The sequence below is a fragment of the Bombina bombina genome, chromosome 4, assembly GCF_027579735.1.
Source record: "Bombina bombina isolate aBomBom1 chromosome 4, aBomBom1.pri, whole genome shotgun sequence".
Lineage (NCBI taxonomy): Eukaryota > Metazoa > Chordata > Amphibia > Anura > Bombinatoridae > Bombina > Bombina bombina.
The window spans coordinates 738044588-738067084 of NC_069502.1; the positions used below are offsets into that span (position 1 = coordinate 738044588).

General features: G+C 39.7%; 2 protein-coding genes across 7 annotated transcripts in view; one reads left to right on the forward strand and one right to left on the reverse strand.

Annotated features, from left to right (window-relative positions):
- Nucleotides 1-4452, forward strand: part of TFB1M (transcription factor B1, mitochondrial) — a 207489-nt gene extending 203037 nt beyond the window's left edge. The window contains exon 8 of one of the 2 annotated variants that reach the window (XM_053710970.1): nt 3092-4452. In XM_053710970.1, the coding sequence (XP_053566945.1) occupies nt 3092-3332 (241 nt within the window). In that variant the 3' untranslated portion in view covers nt 3333-4452. The remainder of the gene's footprint in view (nt 1-3091) is intronic. The other variant, XM_053710971.1, reaches the window with a different exon arrangement.
- The window catches only part of TIAM2 (TIAM Rac1 associated GEF 2), a 645041-nt gene continuing 625866 nt past the window's right edge, over nt 3323-22497 (reverse strand). For all 5 annotated transcript variants that reach the window (XM_053710965.1, XM_053710968.1, XM_053710967.1 and 2 more), the window contains 4 exons: nt 21406-21511; nt 20843-20930; nt 17775-17929; nt 3323-5708 (listed from right to left, as the gene is read on the reverse strand). In XM_053710965.1, the coding sequence (XP_053566940.1) occupies nt 5071-5708; nt 17775-17929; nt 20843-20930; nt 21406-21511 (987 nt within the window). In that variant the 3' untranslated portion in view covers nt 3323-5070. The remainder of the gene's footprint in view (nt 5709-17774; nt 17930-20842; nt 20931-21405; nt 21512-22497) is intronic.

Genomic DNA, 22497 nt, shown 5'->3' on the forward strand with positions numbered 1-22497 from the left:
CAATCAATGTTCTAGAACTTTGTGCTATTCTCAGAGCTCTTCAAGCTTGGCCTCTGTTGAGAAGGAAATCTATTTTTCATTTCCAGTCAATGTTACAGCAGTAGTTTTGTCAGTCATCAGGGGGAACTCTCAGTTTCCTGGCTATGAGGGAAGTATCTCAAATACTCTCTTGGGCAGAAGCCAATTCTTACCTTAATTTCTGTAGTTCACATCCCAGGAGTGAACAATTTGGAAGCAGACTTTCTCAGTCAGTCTTTTCATCCAGGGGAATGGTCTCTACATCAGGATGTGTTCAATCTGATTGTGGATCTTTGGGGTCTACCAAAGATAGACCTGGTGGCCTCTCATTTGAACAACAAGCTCCCCAGATATTTGGCCTCTACCTCTATAGTTTCAGACCTTCTTTCTCAAGGTCCTTTCTTCTATCCAGATCTAAAGCCTCTAAACTTGATGGAATGGAAATTGAATGCTTGGTTCTGAGGCATAGAGGTTTCTCAGATTCCAATTCAGGCTCGTAAGCCTGTGTCTAGAAGGATTTACAAGGTTTGGAAGGCTTACAATTCCTGGTGTTTAGATCATGTTTTTCCTGGCATTCTTTTAGAATTCCTAGGATCCTTCAGTTTCTGCAGAATGGTTTATCTGCCAGTTCCCTGAAAGGACAGATTTAAGCTCTTTCAGTTTTGTTTCACAAAAAGATTGCTAGTCTTCCTGATCATTGTTTTGTTCAGGCTTTGGTTCATATTAAACGTGTTATTAAAGAGACATAAAACCCCCAAAAAATATTTTTCCTGATTCAGATAGAGAATACAATTTTAAACAATTTTCCAATTTACTTCTATTATTTAATTTTTTTCCTTCTCTTGTTATCCTTTGCTGAAATATTCTAGCTGTTGATTGGTGGCTGCATATATATCGATTGTGATTGGTTCAGTTAGAAACCATTAGTGCATTGCTGCTCCTTTCACAAATGATACCAAGAGAATGAAACAATAGATAGTAGAAGTAAATTAGAAAGTTGTTTAAAATTGTATTCTCTATCTGAATCATGAAAGATAAAATTTGGGTTTCATGTCCCTTTAAGTCTATTTCTCCTCAATAGAATCTTCACTTGTGTTAAGTGTTTTGCAAGCTACTCCTCTGGAGCCTATGCATAAATTGGACATTAAACTTCTTTCATGGAAAATGTTGTTTCTTTTGGCTATTTCTTCTGTTAGAAGAGTTTCTGAGTTGTCTGCTCTTTCTTGTGAGTCTCCTTATCTGATTTTTCATCAGGATAAGGCTGTTCTGCGGACAGCATTTTATTTTTTGCCTAAAGTTGTTTCTTCTAACAACATTAGCAGAGAGATGGTTGTCCCTTCTTTGTGTCCTAATCATACTTAAGAGAAATCCTTGCATGTTCTGGATGTTGTTAGGGCATTGAAATATTATGTTGATGCTACTAAGATTTTCAGACAGTCTACTAGTCTGTCCTTTTTTTTCTGGGCCTAGGAAAGGCCTGAAAGTCTCTGCTGTTTCTTTAGCCTTTTAGTTGAAACTTTTGATTCACTGGGCTTATTTGGAGGCAGGTCAGCCTCCACCACAATGGATTACAGCTCATTCTACTAGATTAGTTGCCAATTCTTCAGCTTTCAAGAATGAGGCTTCAGTTGATCAGATTTGCGAAGCCGCTAGTTGGTCTTCTTTACATACCTTCACTAAATTTTATCATTTTTATGTTTTTGTTTCTTCTGAAGTAGCCTTTGGTAGAAAGGTTATGCAGGCAGTTATCTCAGTTTTAGAATTGTATCTATTATTGTGCATTTCAATATAAAAAATAATTGTGAAGTTGTGGATTTTATTTTCTCAATGAAAACAGATGATTTTTAAATCCCTCCCTTTATGTTATTTACTCGTGGACTTCCACAGCTTGGGTATTCGTTCCTATGAGTAAAGGATCATGGACTCTCACCATCTGTATGAAAGAAAACATATTTTATGCTTATCTGATAAATTCCTTTCTTTCGTGGTGGTGAGAGTCCATGAGCCCCTCCCTTTTGTTATGAGTTGTTCTGTTTTGTGCACATCTTTTTTTCCTTCTCCATTTATAGCTCTTATTTCTTTTCTACATACGTTAGACTGAGGTATGTGTGATGTGGAAGGGGTTTCATAGAGCCCTGTGAAACTGTCAGAATGCCTTGAAGTGCTTAGAAAGTAGCATATGAGCCTACCTAGGTTTAGCTTTCAACAAAGAATACCAAGAGAGCAAAGCAAATTTGATGGTAAAAGTAAATTGCAAAGTTGTTTAAAATGGAATGTCCTATCTGAATTATGAACGGTTAATTTTGACTAGATTGTTCCTTTAAATCCAGTACTTTTCCATTATCTGGACGCCAGACACCAGGGGGCACAATTATGTAATATAATTCTACCAGCCAGGAAGATAATACAATTTTAAAAAAAGGAATCAAGAATGTTGCAAAGTAGTCCCCACAACTTCTCAGCTTTTTTATTTGTACCAATGTCTACAGTCCCAAATGTACCAGCATAATGCTGAGACTATAAATGGTCACTAGAATTCTATCTATATAAATGTATACAAGTACACAAACTGCAAGCGCAAATAATGGAAATATTCTGTCCCAGTGTACTTACAATAAATGTGTTTGCCAAACTGCTTGGAGGTTTAAAGATTAATCTAGAAAATAAGGTCAGGCTTAAACGTTACTATATTTCTTTTCTGCACGAGAGAATAATAAAAATGCATGTAGCAGTAAGTGAAGGAGTATGATATCTAGTTCCTGGGAAAAAAAAAGATGTTTCAGGCTTTTGTTTTTAGTCAAGCCACCTATGAATGCTAATAGGTGAACCGAGATAAGGCATTTCTGCCTAGACTTTAAGTAATATATTTTGAAACACTAGCATGAAATCTTCTTGCTAAATTATCTTTTTGTTCTAGTAAGATAGAAGGCTACTAAAGCATTCATTGACAGATAAATGTGCCATTCTATTTTAAAGGGTTATAGTGGGTTTTCTCAATAGTCTATATTATTTTGCTGTTAAAAGGTAGAAATTGAATTATTGAAGTAAAATGTTTTGGGTTTTTTTCTTGCAGAATTCTATTTCCAGAAGCAGAGCGGTTAAAACTCACAGAACAGTTGCTTATGTTAGCCGATGTTGACCCAACACTACGTCCATCTGAACTCTCAATAACACAGTTTAGAAATTTGTGCAATGTGTACAGAGACCTGTGTGACAAAGATCCCACTTTATTTTCTTATAACTTTAGAGAAGAACTCCGTTTGAAAAAGCTGTATAACAAACCCATAGAAGAAATTGAAGAAAGTGACTTGTAAATATATATGTTTATTACCACACTGTTTTTGAACTGTACAGGAGATCACCATGAGACTACAGTATATTTCAAGTACCCAAAATAATTCTATTCTACTAGGTAACATGAAATAATTTATTTAATAAAGTAACTTTTTTTACAACTTTTTTTTGTTTTTCTCCAAACCCATTTTAAATGCTTTGCTCTTTCCTGTAACACAATACAGAAATTATGATGATTTTTTTTTTAAAAAAAGTCTGGAGATAGGACAAAGCAAACCAACTGATATTTTGTTTAAAGGGATGCTAAACCCAATTTTTTCTTTCATGATTGAGAGAGCAAGCAATTTTAAGCTAATTTCTAATTTACTCCTATTATCAATTTTTCTTCTCTTGCTTTCTTTATTAACAAACAAAAAATGTAAAGCTTAAGAGTCGTCCCATTTGAGCTCTTGCTTATTGGTGGCTACATTTAGCCAACAATAACGTAATCCAGATTCTGGACAAAAAATGGGCCGGTGTTCTATCGAGAACTCCAATACATCGAAAACTCCAATCTGATGTCACTTCCGGTGATTCCATACATCTGATTGGTCCGTGTCCAGCGAGTGACAGGATTCACAACCAATCAGATGGGCACTGTAATTGCCTATCTTTAGTATCTATTTTACTTCCGCCTGGGGGGTTCAAGGGTTTCGAAGCCCCCCCTTGTAAACCTCTTTGCCAGGGGATCACTGATGCGCCCCCCAGACAGAGGCAAAACAGATACTAAAATAGAAGAGTCACCGGACGGGACGTCAGATTGGAGTTTTCAAGGAATTGGAGTTCTCAACAGAACACCAGCTCCAGCTTTACATTCTTGCTTTTTAAATAAATATAGCAAAAGAACGAAGAAAATTTGATAATAGGAGCAAATTAGAAAGTTGCTTAACATTGCATGCTCTATCTGAATCATGAAAGAAAAAAAAATGGGGTTTGTATCCCTTTAAGGCTTGTTTAGGCAATATATTTTCTTGTCTGTGTGTGTATTTTTTATTAATATACATAAGCAAAAAATGACCCAAAACACTTTAAATTCAGGGCAACAACGTATGATTTACTGTACAATTTTGTAAAGAAAATAAAAAAATACAGTCAAAACAAGATTACAGTACAAGATTGTTTTTTTTTTATACATTTATATTTATAAAGTTCAGTATAAACAGCATTTTATGACATACAAAAAGATCTCTGCACTATAGTGCATTAATCACATGGAAATAACTTAAATTTGCTTGCGAGAAGCCAGCGTAAAACCTGCTGAAAAGAATGCCCTAAATGAATAAGATTTGTTTTACTGGATTAATGGGTAAATGTATCCTTTTTTCACATAACTTAATAGAATAATAATAATCGGCTTAATGACACTGAATGTTTGATACCTGCTCAAAAGATTATTATTTTGTTTTAACAGAATGTGGTCAGTCGTCATTTTTCCCCCTCAAAATCTACAATAAATAAAAATAACTTAAACAATTCAATTTGTGGCAAAACTGAAATAGTGCACAAAACTGAACAGATACAGTAAATAGTTTTTATTTCTCAACACAGATTCTACTACACAAGTAGCTTGTAATGAAATCAGTTCCTAACTGGACTGAAGCAAAACACCTCTGTGCCAGCGTTATGTGGTGGATAAATACGCTCACATCCCAGAAGCCCAAAAATATTTAAACATTTAAGCAATATCTGCAAAATGTACATATATAATGTTATTAAAAGCTATGATTTCCCACATTTTCCAACTGTTTCATAAAAGCAGTCTTCATTCACTACAGAAGTTAGACTTTGGATGCTAAATTCTCTCTCCAAAATAGCATTCAAGTCAACGCTTGCATCAGACTGGCTATCAAGGGACTGGTGGTGATCCTTCATGGTCAACATAAACCCTTTGTCTCGTTTTGTACTGTTAACCTTTCTCTTAATAGGACAGAAGTGTCCACGTACCAGTTTTGGGTGCTCTTTCAGCTTAAAGTTATTCTCAATATCAACCTTGGTGGGCTCTGCTTCCTTAATTTCCATGTTGGCATTTTCAGAAATATTAAGTGTCTGAAAATGAACCTCAATGTCTTTTGTGGGGCTATTCTTTATAGTTGGCATACCATAATCTTCCTCATCATCACTAAGAATATCAGACTCCTTAACTGTAGTCTTTGGATGATCATATACCTTAATAATCAGTTTCTTCTCTGGAGAAACATTTTTAGATTCCTGGAGGCTTTCTGTTGTGTGACAACCACTGCTATGAGTGCTACTGCTTAAGCTTCCATCGTCGGAATCTGGTCCATTCCCTCTATTCAAGCTGATGTTCCAGTCAGTGCTTGCAGTGTGCTTCAGAAGTTTTAATGACCTTGTGGATGCTGTTGAGTTTGAGAAAACACAATTAACAATATATCTTGAAGTGTTATCCATTGTTTATGTATATGTGTGTGTGTATATATATATATATATATATATATATATATATTATTGCTATTTTTGTAAGATAAGTAAAACAGATTGTAACAGATTTTTAGAGTTTTTATGAACACTATAAATAAAAATAGTTTCCTTCTTAATATAAGGAGAGTCCACGGCATCATTCTTTACTGTTGGCAAATACTGAACCTGGCCACCAGGAGGAGGCAAAGACACCCCAGCCAAAGGCTTAAATACCTCTCCCACTTCCCCCAGTCATTCTTTGCCTTTCATCACAGGAGGATGGCAGAGAAGTGTAATAAGATTTCGGAGTAGTTACATAGGAAGGGTATCCGCCCTTCGATATGGGACTGGAGTTTTAAGTAGTCTTGTCAGCCTCTCAGTGACAGCATTGACGAAAGTTAGAGTCTGGAGATGCAGGGAGAACCCATCCAGACTGCCTGCTAACAGCTCCTAAGCAATCAGTGTTGACGAGTTTCACTGCCTGCTTGTTTTTCTCACTCAAGTCCATGTCAGGAGCGATGCTACAAGACTGTCACACTTGAGAGGCTGTGTTTCTGTTCCACAGCATGAATTCTGGTAAGATTGTTTCAATTTTAACATATGTTGAAAACGCTAGAAGACAGGGTCACAGTGTGGCTGCTTTTATCTTTATAGAATCATTGGTTAATATCTCCTGATGGGGATTATTGAACAGTGGGGATTAATCAAATGCGATGCTTTGATTTTATTTGGTCTCATAGGCTGTTTATGTGGCTGGAACGCACAGGTTTTTACTTTCACTTTAAATGCTGTGCAGCTTGTAGCTTGGCACACTTTTTTTCTCATAGCAGGGGCGTTCCTGCCTTGCGCACCATGTGACCGGGAGTGGTCTCGCTTTCATTTCCTCTTTCCTGACCAAGCTGGCTGTCGAAGAAGACGCTATTTCTCTGTATTGTCTGGGTCTAGGAGATGGTGAGTGCCCCAGCCATTGGGAGTATAAAGGTGCAGTTTTTGAGAAATAAAGATCATTTATTTTCTGTGTCCTGCTGTTATTAGCTTAAGCTATGGAGGATTCTGATATATTAGCGGCTACTCCCTCTTTCCCAAATAGTAATACCTGTTTATATTGTGAGGAGGCTTTGGTATGCCTGCCCTCTCAGTTATGTTTCACATGCCTTGACAACGTTATTCAGTCAAAGAAGGTTAACCCTTTTAGTACCACTGAGCCGTCCACCTTTGAGGACTCGCCGTCCCGTGAGGTGCATACCTTACATTCATCTTCTTCTACATACGCTGCTTCCTGTAGGACGCTTGATCCTCCATCTGGAGGGGGCCTTTTAACTACAGATTTTACAGCACAGTTACAAACGGCGGTGTCTGCGGCCCTCAGTGCTTTACTTTGCCCTGCTAAATGCAAGCGAAAAGTTAAACATAGCTCTCCTGCCCCGGGGGTTATCATGTAATTTATTGGATTTCACTGCTCTGTCTCAGTTATCCGAGGATGAGTTGCACTCTCAAGCTTCAGAGGATGAACTTTCTGGGATGGAGTCTGCTGCCTCTAAGCCTCCTGCTCCGGAGGAACCAGCCTTTAGATTTAATATTGAACAATTACATTTTTTTCTAAAGGAAGTCCTGTCTACATTAGAGGTTCCAGAGGCTCTGGCTGAAGGTATGGTCTGCGGATATGATTTCTAAGTCCAGACTTCTTTCTCTCCCCTTTAGGGGAAAGATTTTATTTGGTCCAGGCCTGGCCTCCATTATCTCCATGATTACAGGGGGCAAGGGTGCCTTCCTACCGCAAGATAAAAACAAGTCTAAGGAACAAGTTTCTAATTTTCGTTCCGATAAATCCCAACAACAGCAGTCCTCTGCTAAGATCGAGCAAACCAAGAGTACTTGGAAGCCGGCTCAGTCCTGGAATAAGTCCAAGCAGAGCAAGAAGCCCACCGGGACTAAATCAGCATGAAGGGGCAGCCTCCAATCCAGCTCCGGATTGTGTGGGGGGGTAGACTGTCATTTTTTTCAGATGCTTGGTTCAGGGACGTGCAGGATTAATGAGTCCTGGAGGTCGTAGCTCAGGGATACAAGATAGGTTTCAAGTCTCATCCTCCCAAGGGCATATTTCTCCTCTCTATCCTGTCTTCCAGACTAGAAAAGAGGGAAGCCTTTATGGGGTGCATGCAGGATCTGTCCTCCTTAGGAGTCATTGTCCTGGTGCCTATTGCAGAAAGAGGTTTGGGATACTATTCAAACCTTTTTATGGTCCCAAAAAAGGAGGGAACTTTCCACCCGATTCTGGACCTAAAGTGCTTAAAGATTTCTAAATGTCCCCTCGTTCAAGATGGAGATAAGGTCCATCCTTCCCTTAGTTCAGGAAGGACAGTTCATGACCAATATAGATCTGAAGGATGCTTACCTTCACATTCCGATCCACAAGGACCACTTTCCAGTTCCTAAGGTTTGCATTCCTGGACCAGCAATTCCATTTGGTCTAGCTACTGCTCTAAAAGTTTTTACGAAGGTTCTAGGGGCTCTCCTAGCTGTTGCCAGAACTCGGGGTATAGCAGTAGCTCCCTACTTGGACGATATTCTGGTACAAGCACCATCTTTTCATCTGGCGGAGGACCATTCGGAATGTCTCCTCTCTCTTCAATCTCATGGATGGAAGATAAACCTAGAAAAGAGTTCTTATACCAAGCACCAGGGTGTAATTCCTGGGTACTATAATAGACTCCATATAGATGAGGATATTTCTAACAGACCAGAGACATTACAAGCTAGCTTCGGCATGTCTTGCCCTCTGGACCTCCTTAAGGCCCTCTGTGGCTCAGTGTATGGAGGTGATTGGTCTCATGGTGTTCATCATGGACATCATTCCCTTTGCCAGGTTCCATCTCAGACCGTTGCAACTGTGCATCCTGAGGCAGTGGAACGGCGATCATTCGGATCTGTCTCAACAGATTTCTCTGGCCAACCGGTCGAGAGAATCGCTCTCTTGGTGGCTCTGTCCAGATCATCTGTCCCGAGGGACATCCTTCTTAAGACCATCCTGGGAGATTGCGACTACGGACACAAGTCTATCAGGATGGGGAGCTGTTTGGGGTGCCAAGAAGGCACAGGGCCTGTGGACTCAGAAGGAATGCTCCCTCCCGATCAACATTTTGGAACTTTGGGCAATCTTCAATGCTCTGAAGTCTTGGACCTTCTGGGTTTGTCCCAGTTTATCAGATTCCAATAAGACAATATAACCTTGGTGGCTTACATCAACCATCAAGGGGGAACGAGAAGCTCCCTAGCAATGAGGGAAGTATCTCGGATTCTGTAATGTGCGCAGGTTCACAGTTCGCTTTCAGCGACCCACATTCTGGGTGTGGACAACTGGGAAGCGGATTTTCTCAGCAGACAATCCTTTCATCTAGGGGGAATGGTCTCTCCATCCCAAGGTGTTTGTGGAGATATGCAACAGGTGGGGGATGCCGGAGATAGATCTTATGGCGTCCCATATCAATACCAAGCTACCCAGATATGGGTTGAGGGTCCAGGGATCCTCAGACAGAGCTAATAGATGCATTGGCAGTGCCTTGGAGGTTCAGTCTAATTTACCTTTTCCCGCCATTACCACTCCTTCCTCGTGTAGTGGCCCGTATCAAGCAGGAGCAGGCATCAGTGATACTGATTGCTCCATCGTGGCCGCAAAGAATGTGGTTTGCGGATCTGGTGGGATGTCATCTCCTCTGTGGAAGTTACCCTGTCACAGGGATCTGCTGGAACAAGGTCCTTTTGTTCATCAAAATCTAGATTCTCTGAGGCTGACTGCATGGAGATTGAACGCTTAGTCCTAGCCAAGAGAGGTTTCTCTGAGAAAGTTATTGATACTCTCATTCAAGCTCGTAAACCGGTTACTCGTCGCATCTATCATAAGGTTTGGAGAACCTACTTATTCTGGTGTGAAGAGCGTGGATTTTCCTGGCATAAAGTTGAGCTTGCCAGGATCCTATTGTTTCTCCAGGATGGACTGGAGAAGGGCCTTTCTGCCAGTTCCCTGAGGGGACAGATTTTCGTCCCTGTTTGTTTTACTGCACAAGAGGCTCGCGGAGCTTCCAGATGTACAGTCCTTTGTTAAGGCTCTGACTAGGATCAGACCTGTGTTTAGATCTAATGCTCATCCTTGGAGTCTATATCTTGTTCTTAAGGTTTTGCAACAGGCTCCATTTGAGCCTATGTATAAAGTTGACATTAAATTGTTGTCCTGGAAGGTTCTTTTTCTACTGGCTATTGCTTCTGCACACAGAGTATCTGAGATTGCTGCCTTGCAATATGAGCCTCCTTATCTGGTGTTCCATTCTGATAAGGCGGTACTACATAATAAGTTAGGTTTTCTTCCTAAGGTCGTGTCAGACCACATCAATCAACAGATTGTGGTTCCTTCCTTGTGTCCCAATCCTTCTTCGAAGGAACGTTTGCTTCATAATTTGGACGTGGTTCATGCCTTGAAGTTCTATCTTCAGGCTACTAAGGATTTTAGACAAACTTCTTCGACTTCCTTATTTTTTTGGTTAAGGAGTGTTATCCGCTTAGCTTATGAGACAGCAGGACATAAACCTCCTCAGTGGATTACGGCTCATTCTACTAGAGCAGTGGCTTCCTCTTGGGCCTTTATGAACGAGGCTTCTATGGATCAGATTTGTAAGGCGGCTACCTGGTCCTCCTTACATACTTTTTCTAAATTTTACAAGTTTTATGTTTTTGCTTCGGCTGAAGCAGCTTTTGGGAGAAAGGTTTTGCAGGGTGTGGTGCCCTCAGATTAGGGTCCGCTTCTCTTTTTGTCCCTCCCGTTATCATTCAGTGTCCTCTAGAGCTTGTATATAGTTTTCCCAACAGTAAGGAATAATGCAGTGGACTCTCCTTATATTAAGAAGGAAAACATAAATTATGCTTACCAGATAATTTCATTTCCTTCTGTATAAGGAGAGTCCATGGCCTCCGCCCGTGTTCTCCAATGGGTGGCCCTCTAAATTTTGTTTTTCTTCTGGCATCATTTATACCCTATTTCTCCTACTGTTCCTTGTTCCCTCTGCAGAATGACTGGGGGATGAGGGAAGTGGGGGAGGTATTTAAGCCTTTAGCTTGGGTGTCTTTGCCCCTCCTGGGGGCCAGGTTCAGTATTTCCCAACAGTAAGGAATGATGCCGTGGACTCTCCTTATAAAGAAGGAAATTAAATTATTTGGTAAGCATAATTTGTTTTTCTATTGATGGCCAATGTCTCCATCTACCATAACAGTGACATTTTTACACACCAATAAATAGGCATACTGATAACTTGTAGTTCTATGTCACTGAAGGATATTTAGCCTACCACAATACCATCAGAGCTGTGACAGAAGGTCTGATGCTCAGTGCAATCCAAAATTCCTAAAAAAAATCCTAGTTAAAACTGATAAAGGGACATAATAGTCAAAACTTTAATGTGCATAAATGAATCGGCACAATGTTTCTACTACATATACTGTGCATACTCAGTACACCATTTTTCAAACTTTGGTGCTTGAATGGTTGTGCATGGGGCATACAGACCATATTTGCGTATGCTGCACAAACAGTAAGCTTTTACTAGAAGCAAAATTGTTTTATTCCAAATTGAAATGTTTTGACAATTATGTTAATTGAAGACAATATAGAGATCGGCACCTTTTTATTGTTGGGCTGTAGGGAGTCTGAAAAAAAAAAATCTGCTTCCGTCTTAGGACGCACATTCTGCAAATCAGAATGTACAGTGGCCTGAACAAGATGAGCTAATCTTGGCAAATCTAGAGCAGATGCCTAATCCAATGTATTTTTTAAGATATAAATAAATGATGAAACAATATATAACATGAATCTGCACTTCCATTTGATTACCCATAAGTTCAGAAAACAATAGTAAAGGTTAATAACATTATTGAATATGGGTGTTTCTGTATTATAGTCTTTGCACTGACCGTCTGTCTTTTCTTTTACAAGATATGACGAGTCCACGGATTTCATCCTTATGGGATATCGCCTCTTGGTCAGCAGGAGGAGGCAAAGAGCTCTACAGCAGAGCTGTATATATAGCCCCTCCCTTCCCTCCCCCCCAGTCATTCTCTTTGCCTGCGTTAGTGATAGGAGTGAGGTAAAGTGAGGCGTTAGATTCTTCAATCAAGAGTTTTTTATTTTTAAATGGTGCCGATGTGTATTTTTCTATAGGAGCAGTTTCTGGAAGTTATTATTATGGGAACTGGTGAGGTTTTATCCTGCACTGTGCCTCCCATCATTATACTGCTCTTCAGTATTGGTCTTAGAGAGAATTAACTAAGGCCTATCTGTCTTCACAGGACCTCAGGAGGGAGAAGAGGCCTCTTGACACTGTGAATTCTCATGTTGTTCCTCAACATGAAGGTAAGTGCAGTCTTTTCTTTCTGGGGCTCTGCAGCTTATCTCAGAAGTGACTGTGCTAAGACCTTGTTTCTATCAGGGAACACAGACTTAAGGCTTAATTTGGGCAGCATACAGATTCTCACTAATATTAAGAGATTGAGAACTGTCATATTGTTTTTATCTGTGGCACTATGCAGATTCTCACTAGTACAGGGACTGAGAACCATCATATTGCGTATGTTTTCCCCAGACATTCTAGTGCGACTCAGATAAGGACTAGAAGCGCTGGGGGATTGTGGTGACACACAATGTTTGGGCTACTTTTTATTCAGAATAGGCTGACGCTGGGAGTAATATAGGAATATGCATATTATGTCTCCTAAACATGGCGACTCTGTTTGTGGTTCTCCACAACTTGTTTACGCCCACGATGGGCGGGGCTTGGTGTTAGCGCGCTTTCGCGCAGTTGTTTCTAACTGGGTTCCGACAGCAGCACTTTCTTCTCAGCTCCTAGTGCGCTTGATGAAATATAGTGCAGGCGATCGTAGGTGTGCCGGGTGAGAGGTCTTGACACAGGCGGAGGTAGGAGCCGCAGCAGAGCTGCGGCGGGGTGACTGAGTTTGACTTTTTTTTCTTACAAAAATGTGTTATTTGCCCCCTTAAAGCTATATGACATAGGAAGTACATAAGATCATTTAAAGGGACACTGAACCCAATTTTTTTCTTTTGCGATTCATTGTGTGACACTTGTTTAGAGAGGGCCTTACAATGTAAAGAGAATTTTTTTTCTAATACAGATATGCCTGGAGATTGCTCTCAGACCAATGAGACTCGGGGTATGCCGCTAATTTCTCCCCAAGCGTCACAGCCTTTAACGGCCACGCAAACGACGCCGTGTCCCTCAATGGCGTCTACTTCATTTACCTTGCAGGACATGGCTGCAGTTATGTCATCCACTCTCACAGAAGTCTTGTCTAAGTTGCCAGTGTTACAGGGCAAACGTAGCAGGACTGAGACCCATGTGGCCCCTGCAACTTCTGACACCTTGATGGCTATCTCCGATGTACCCTCACAGGGATCTGAGTTGGAGGGTAGGGAACTTCGGTCTGAGTGGGAACTCTCTGACCCGGGGAGTGCGTTACCTCAGACTGACTCGGACGTCATGTCCTTTAGATTTAAGCTGGAACACCTCCGCCTGTTATTTCGGGAGGTTTTAACGACTCTGGATGATTGTGACTCTATAGTGGTACCACCAGAGCAATTGTGTAAGATGGACAAATATTTAGAGATCCCTGCTTATTCGGATGTGTATCCAGTTCCTAAGAGAATTTTGGAAATTATTTTGCGGGAATGGGAAAGACCGGGTATCCCGTTCTCACCCTCGCCTAATTTTAAGAAAATGTATCCTATAGCTGACACTGTTCGGGATTCTTGGCAAACAGTCCCTAAGGTGGAGGGAGCTATATCTACCCTGGCTAAGCGTACAACTATTCCTATTGAGGACAGTTGTGCTTTCAAAGATCCTATGGATACAAAATTGGAGGGTCTTCTAAAGAAGCTTTTTATTCACCAGGGTTTTCTATTGCAACCGACGTCTTGTATTGTACCAGTTACAATTGCGGCTGCTTTTTGGTTTGACGCCTTAGAAGAGTCTCTTCAGACTGAGACTCCTTTAGAGGAAATTCTAAACAGAATTAAGGCCCTTAAGCTGGCTAATTCTTTTATTACTGATGCTGCTTTTCAAATCGCCAAGTTGGCGGCTAAAAATGCAGGTTTTGCCATTCTAGCGTGTAGAGCTTTATGGTTAAAATCTTGGTCTGACGATGTATCCTCTAAATCAAAGCTTTTGACTATTCCTTTCAAAGGAAAGACCCTATTCGGGCCTGAATTGAAAGAGATAATTTCTGACATTAGGGTCACCTCCTCCCTCAGGATAAGACATCTAAATAGAGGAGACAGAGTAATTTTCGTTCCTTTCGAAATTTCAAGGGAATCCCTTCTTCCTCTTCCACTAAACAGGAAGGGAACATGGCACAAGCCAAGCCCGTCTGGAGACCCAATCAGGCTTGGAACAAGGGTAAACAACCCAAGAAGCCCTCTGCTGCTCCCAAGACAGCATGAAGGGGCGGCCCCCGATCCAGGACCGGATCTAGTAGGGGGCAGACTTTCTCTCTTTGTCCAGGCTTGGACAAGAGACGTTCAGGATCCCTGGGCACTAGAGATCGTGTCCCAGGGGTATCAACTGGAGTTCAAAAAATTCCCTCCCAAAGGGAAGGTTTCTTCTTTCACGATTGTCTGTAGACCAGACAAAAAAAGAGGCGTTCTTACGTTGTGTAAAAGACCTCTCCACTATGGGAGTAATTTGTCCCACTCCAATACAGGAACATGGGCAGGGGTTTTACTAAAATCTTTTTGTGGTTCCCAAAAAAGAGGGAACGTTCAGACCCATTTTAGACCTCAAGAGTCTAAACAAGTTTCTCAGAGTCCCATCCTTCAAGATGCAGACGATTCGGACAATTCTACCATTGATCCAGGAGGGTCAATATAGGACTACCGTGGACTTAAAGGATGCATATCTTCACATTCCTATCCACAGAGATCATCACCAGTTTCTAAGGTTTGCCTTCCTGGACAAACATTGTAAATTTGTGGCTCTTCCCTTCGGGTTGGCCTCGGCACCCAGGATCTTCACAAAGGTTCTAGGGTCTTTGCTAGCGGTTCTCAGACCGCGGGGCATCGCAGTGGCGCCTTATCTGGACGATATTCTAATCCAGGCGTCGTCTTACCAACTGACAAAGTCCCATACCGACATGGTCCTGTCCTTTTTAAGAACTCATGGGTGGAAGGTGAATCTAGAAAAGAGTTCACTAATTCCACAGACAAGGGTTCCTTTCCTTGGAACTATAATAGATTCCGTATCCATGAAAATCTTCTTGATGGAAGTCAGAAAGTTAAAGATTCTGAGTACATGCCGAACCCTTCATTCCAATCCTCGGCCATCAGTGGCCCAGTGCATGGAGGTAATTGGATTGATGGTGGCGGCAATGGACATCATTCCGTTTGCTTATTTTCATCTCAGGCCTCTACAACTGAGCATGCTCAGGCAGTGGAATGGAGATTATGCAGATTTGTCTCCTCAGATAGATCTGAATCAGGAGACAAGAGACTCTCTTCTTTGGTGGTTGTCGCTGGATCATCTGTCCCATCAACATTCTGGAGTTGAGAGCAATATTCAATGCCCTTCAAGCTTGGCCTCACTCAGTTGGCTTCGGCCAAATTCATCCGATTTCAGTCGGACAACATCACGACTGTGGCTTACATCAATCATCAGGGAGGAACAAGGAGTTCTTAGCGATGACAGAGGTATCCAAGATAATTCAGTAGGCGGAGGCTCACTCTTCTTATCTGTCAGCAATCTACATCCCAGAAGTGGACAACTGGGAGGCAGATTTTTTGAGTAGGCAGACATTTCATCCGGGGGAATGGGAACTTCACCCGGAGGTCTTCGCCTCTCTGATTCTCAGGTGGGGCAGTCCGGAATTGGATCTGATGGCATCTCGGCAGAATGCCAAGCTCCCAAGGTACGGATCCAGGTCCAGGGATCCTCAGGCCGAACTGATAGATGCATTGGCAGTGTCTTGGTCGTTCAACCTAGCTTATGTGTTCCCACCGTTTGCTCTCCTTCCCCAGGTGATTGCAAGGATCAGACAGGAGAAGGCTTTGGTGATTCTAATCGCTCCTGCGTGGCCTCGCAGGACTTGGTATGCCGATCTGGTGGACATGTCCTTTCTGCCACCGTGGAGGCTTCCCTTGAGGCAGGACCTTCTCATTCAGGGTCCCTTCCATCATCCAAATCTAATTTCTCTACAGCTGACTGCTTGGAGATTGAACGCTTAATTTTATCTAAGCAAGGTTTTTCTGATGCTGTCATTGATACCTTGATTCAGGCACGTAAGCCTGTTACTAGAAAGATTTACCATAAGATATGGCGTAAATATCTTTATTGGTGCGAATCCAAGGGTTACTCATGGAGTAAGGTTCGGATTCCCAGGATTTTATCTTTTCTCCAAGAAGGATTGGAGAAAGGGTTGTCAGCAAGTTCATTAAAGGGACAGATTTCTGCTTTGTCTATTTTGCTACACAAGCGTCTGGCAGATGTTCCAGATGTTCAATCTTTTTGTTAGGCTCTGACTAGAATCAGGCCTGTGTTTAGACCAATTGCTCCTCCTTGGAGTTTGAATTTAGTTCTTAATGTTCTTCAAGGGGTTCCGTTTGAACCCATGCATTCCATAGATATTAAATTATTATCTTGGAAAGTTTTATTTTTGGTTGCTATTTCTTCTGCTCACAGAGTTTCTGAGCTTTCGGCTTTACAATGTGATTCTCCTTATCTTATTTTCCATGCTGATAAGGTGGTGTTACGTACCAAACCTGGTTTTCTTCTTAAGGTTGTTTCTAACAAGAATATTAATCAGGAAATTGTTGTTCCTTCCTTGTGTCCTAACCCTTCTTCTAAGAAGGAACGTCTGTTACATAATTTAGACGTAGTCCGTGCCTTGAAGTTCTACTTACAGGCGACTAAAGAGTTTTGTCAAACATCTTCATTATTTGTTGTGTTTGCTGGGAAACGTAGATGTCATAAAGCTACGGCTACCTCTCTTTCTTTTTGGTTGAAGAGTATCATCCATGTTGCATATGAGACGGCTGGACAGCAGCCTCCAGAACGAATTACGGCTCATTCTACTAGGGCTGTGGCTTCCTCATGGGCATTTAAAAATGATGCTTCTGTTGAACAGATTTGCAAGGCTGCAACTTGGTCTTCTCTTCATACTTTTTCCAAATTTTTCAAATTTGATACTTTTACTTCATCTGAGGCTGTTTTTGGGAGAAAGGTTCTTCAAGCCATGGTGCCTTCCATTTAGGTTCCTGTCTTGTCCCTCCCTTTCATCCGTGGCCTAGCTTTGGTATTGTATTCCATAAGTAAGGATGAAATCCGTGGACTCGTCATATCTTGTAAAAGAAAAGGAAATGTATGCTTAACTGATAAATTTATTTCTTTTACGATATGACGAGTCCACGGCCCACCCTGTTATTTCTCTAAAGACAGGTTTTTATTTTTTTTGTTAAACTTCAGTCACCTCTGCTCCTTGGCCTTTCCTTTCTCTTCCTAACTTTGGTCGAATGACTGGAGGGGGAGGGAAGGGAGGGGCTATATATACAGCTCTGCTGTGGAGCTCTTTGCCTCCTCCTGCTGACCATGAGGCGATATCCCATAAGTAAGGATGAAATCCGTGGACTCGACATATCGTAAAAGAAATAAATTTATCAGGTAAGCATAAATTTCCTTTTTTTTACAACAATGTCCCTTTAAAATTCAACTTACTGAAAATGCATAAAAGCAATACATTAAATATTGCCACAGGTTGAGACAAGCCTCTGAATCACTGGCTGATTTTTATAAAAAGGCAATCTATTTCTAAATGCCAATTATACTCTAACTTGACTGTATGAAAATTGGTCTAATTGCTTATATGTTCATAATAATTAGCTTGAAGCAGAGAGTGAAAAATTAAAGATGTGCACCCACCTACTCACACTGTAAATCACAAGCAATCAGAGGAATACTTGCCTAGTTTTGCTGACAATGGAATCCTGTTTCTTAGAGGGACCAGGCGATCCTTGTATGTCTTTTCCCAGGGTAAATCGCACTTTATGTGTCTCCTTAAGTTATCTCTCAGAATAGAACGGATAACTTTGACTGTGCTGGTTTTACTTTCAGAATCGCTGCAATAATGCAAAAACATATATTTGTCACTTTGTGCTAGAATATAGCTCCTTTAATTTTTGCTCATTATGAAAAAAATGACATGCTCTATTTTGTTAGACTGTGTAATATTTGCATTAAATAACTTATCAACCCCACAAAAGAGTTTAACATTGCAGCTCCAGAGCAGAAAATGGTCAGAGAGTTAATAAGGAGCACGACCAATCACCGGCCGTGTTCTGCTCTCCTGACCTATCGATTATTAAGTCCATAATGAAAGAGTTATATACTCTTATGAATTAGAACATTTATTGTTTCCAATTCACTTGTACTATCTAATTTGCTTCATTCTCTTGGTTTCCTTAGATGAAAAACATTCCTAGGTAGGCTCAGGAGCAGCCGTGTGTTACTGGGAGCTAGCTACTGATTGGTGGCTGCACATAAATAACACTTTTTATTGGTTCACCAGATGTGTTCAGCTGCCTCCCAATAGTGCACAGCTGTTCTTTTAAAAAAAACGATACCAAGAGAATGAAGTAAGTTCGAAAATAGAAGTAAATTGGAAAGTTATTTAAAATAACACACACTGTTTGAATCATGAAAGAAAATGTTTGAATTTCATGTCCCTTTAAAGGGTCCATAAATAATAATGATATAAAGGGACAAATTACAAGTGGCGCTCTAACAGTTACGTGTGAGGCTCTGTGAGCAATATCGGGTTTATTGCGGCTGTTTGAGCGTGTCGGATGTAGTGCTTGTATTACAATTTGAAGGTAAGTGCAATCGCGAGTTACGCTATAATGATTACCGCATACTCAGAACTCTGGTATACTGTTTCACGAAACAAAAAAAAGTGTCACAAAACAGATAAAAATACATTTAAAAGAACAATTACACTCATAGCACCATCTAGTAAAAATTATTAAAAAAAAATTGCACAAAAAAAGTTATAAAGGCTCAAAGACATGAGATTTTCAGTGTTGTATGTATGTGTATATATATATATATATATATGTATGTATGTATGTATGTGTGTGTGTGCGCGCGCACGTGTGTATATATACACACATACATACATACATACATACATACATACAGGTGTACCTCTGATATATTGCAAGTTTGGTTCCAGACCACCGCAATAAAGCGAATATAGCAATAAAGTTAGTCACACTCATTTTTCTGTTCCCAAGTGCATATAAAAGTTCTATTTACACTATTCTGTAGTCTATAAAGTGTGCAATAGCATTATGTATAAAATAACAATGTACAATTGTACATACCTTAATTAAAAGCTAAAAATATCTGAGCCTTCAGTGAGCTATAATCTTTTTGCAGGTGGTATGTATATAGGTTTGTATATATGGGTATTTATGTATATATATATGTTGGAAAAATGGCGCCGATAGACTTGCTCGAAACAGGGTTGCCACAAACGTTCAATTTGTAAAAAGAGCAATACCTGTGAAGCACAATAAGACAAGATATGCCTGTGTATGTATGTATGTATATATATATATATATATATATATATATATATATATATATATATATAAATAAACACATATAAAGTACTGCAGGTGCACTCTCACAAACAAATGTCCAATATACCAGTGTGCCAGAGTAACAACAATATCAATTTAAAAAAATCTGCACTCACTGGATTACTCACTGGATTTAAAATGAATATATATATATATATATATATATATATATAATCTCAATTTCAAAAAATCTGCATTCACTGGATTTAAAGTAAATATATCCTTGTATTGCAAAGTGACGTTTCAGGGCCTTCACCCTTCATCAGACCAGGTCTGTGCCATCAGACACACATATATATATATACATATATATGTATTTATGAATAAATAGAACATATTCTGCTATGTGAAGAACTTTGGAATGTGAAATATGTTCAATATTAATATTTTCATGTCGGGCTTGCGCGCGAGTAAAGTGTGTTGTTTTCCCCCCCACTTTTTTTGTTTCTATGGGGGAATACGTTATCGCAGTATTTGAAGTTCATATTTTTGCACGCATTGGGTTAGTACGCCCGCAAAACCTTTTGATTTTCCACTTGTGATACGAGCGCTACCCAGCGCTCGCAAAAACCTTTCTTCTAGCGGAATTAGCGCGGGAGTGTTAAATACTGCTTCACTTGTAATCTGGCCCAAAATGTTTAGTTATACACAATAAAACTTTGTAATACTTATTTTGCTCTTTATTCATGTAATTCAGCTCTGGTTTTCTAATTCTCTTAACAGCAGACTTCTTTAATTGGCTTTAACTGATAAGCTGCAAAACAGTGCCCTTCATACTAAGTAAACAAAACAAGATAAACCCAGCAACCACAGGAGTAGCCTTATCAGGCCAGGTGCATGAAGGACAAGCTGGCGACCTCCAGCCTCACATAAAATCCACAATAAATATATATCCTCAGCACCTTTAAATGTATAAAATGTCCTTTATTGAAAACACATGGATAGAATGTTATGCGACGTTTTGGGAACGCAGTCCCTTAATCATGCATGATTAAGGGACTGAGTTCCTGAAACGTTGCATAACTTACTATCCATGTGTTTTCAATAAAGGACATTTTATACATTTAAAGGTGCTGAGGATATATATTTATTGTGGACTTCATACTAAGTAGTGGTGGTTGGAGTTTGACTATTGAAAAACATTTGCAGCAAATAAGATCTTAATTTGGTTTAATAATGTTTAGATTTGGCTGATATTTAGTGTTCTCCCCAGGACCTTTTTAGTAGACGTGGCTAATTTTACTGACCACCCGGCTAACATTTTAGCCAATGTTCCATTTTTATTGCAAAAATTATCATTAAATGATGCAATTAATTTATGCTTTGGATAGCAGAAAATGTAGCCCCTGTTTTGCATTTTGTACGAGAACAGACATGTTTGCACATTACCTGCTGCACAGCTGAAAGGCGGTTTCTGGTCTTCCTTCTAGCTCCGATTTCGTGTGGATCAGTTCCCACATGCAGTTATTTTCTGTTCCTGTATATAAGTACAAGCAAGGGGGAGAAATGGCTACAGTAAGTTTATATTTGTGCCACAATTTTATGCATCACTAAATGAAAACTAAGAAAATTCTTAATATATTTTTATGGACCGTTTACATCTCTCACAAGCATCTTTTTTTTTTTTACACACACGCACATATATACATACATACACACTTATTTTTAAGGTTAGAAAAAAAAAAAAGATTTATTTTATTATTATTATTATTATTATACTTTATTTATTAAGAGGTAACAAATTCTGCAGCGCTGTCCATGGGTACAAATAATAAAAGTACATGGATGATACAATATTTGTTAAAGACAAGACAAAATTTATCAAACAAATATAGAAGGAATTGAGGGCCCTGATCCTTTGGGAATTTACAATCCCTATAATTATGTGAATATCTTACTTTAACCCCCCCATAGAAAAAGGAAAATGCACAACTTATAAATTCCAGACTTACCTGCTGCATTTCCAAGCCTGACCTGAAGAGCAGATAGAGGAATAAGCCAACGGAATTTAAACTGATCCATGTCACAGTGAGTTTGTGTAATACGCTGATTTGCATTCTACAGAGCAAAAACAATAACAAAAAAAAAGGATAACGATTAGCATCTAATAAAAGTGAAAAGTGACAGGTATAAAAACACGTCAAGACCTTGGATTTAAGAGCAAAAGTTAAAGGGACGCTGAACCCAAATTTTTTTTTCTTTGTAATTCAGAAAGAGCATGCAATTTTAAGCAACTTTCTAATTTACTCCTATTATCAATTTTTCTTTGTTCCCTTGCTATCTTTATTTGAAAAACAAGGCATCTAAGCTATTTTTGGTTTAGACACTGGACAGCACTTGTTAAATAGGTGGGTAAATTTATCCACCAATCAGCAAGAACAACCCAGGTTGTTCACCAAAAATGGGCCGGCATCTAAACTTACATTCTTACATTTCAAATAAAGATACCAAGAGAATGAAGAAAGAGATTTGATAATAGGAGTAAATTAGAAAGTTGCTTAAGATTGCATGCTCTATCTGAATCGCGGGGGGAAAAAATGGGTTCAGTGTCCTTTTAAGTGCAGGAGATCACTTGAAACATTCTGTGTTATATATATATATAAAATATTATGTTGTGTAACAATTCAACTTGAGGTATGTTTAAGAAGCTGTGGCTTAAACTATGGCAGAAATCTATAGGAAGACACATATATATATATATTTATATAGTATGTCAATTCCAAGTAAGCCCAGCACTCATTTTAAAGATCATCCACCGTGGTGCATTTCAAAAAAGTATCCACACAGTTCAAAATTAGAAAAGCACTCATTCGAATTTGTATAGATAACACATTTAATGTATTAGCATTTTCGGGGGGCAACCCGAATATATATATATACCAAACCAAGGTCAGGTTCGGGATACAAAGAAAAACCCACAGGTAACCTCAGGAGAAATGCAGGCTGATCTGGAAAAAGACGTGTATATGTTTCAAGGAGCACAATACGACTATACTTGAACAAAAATGAGCTGCATGGTTGAGTTGACAGAAAGAAGCCTTTAC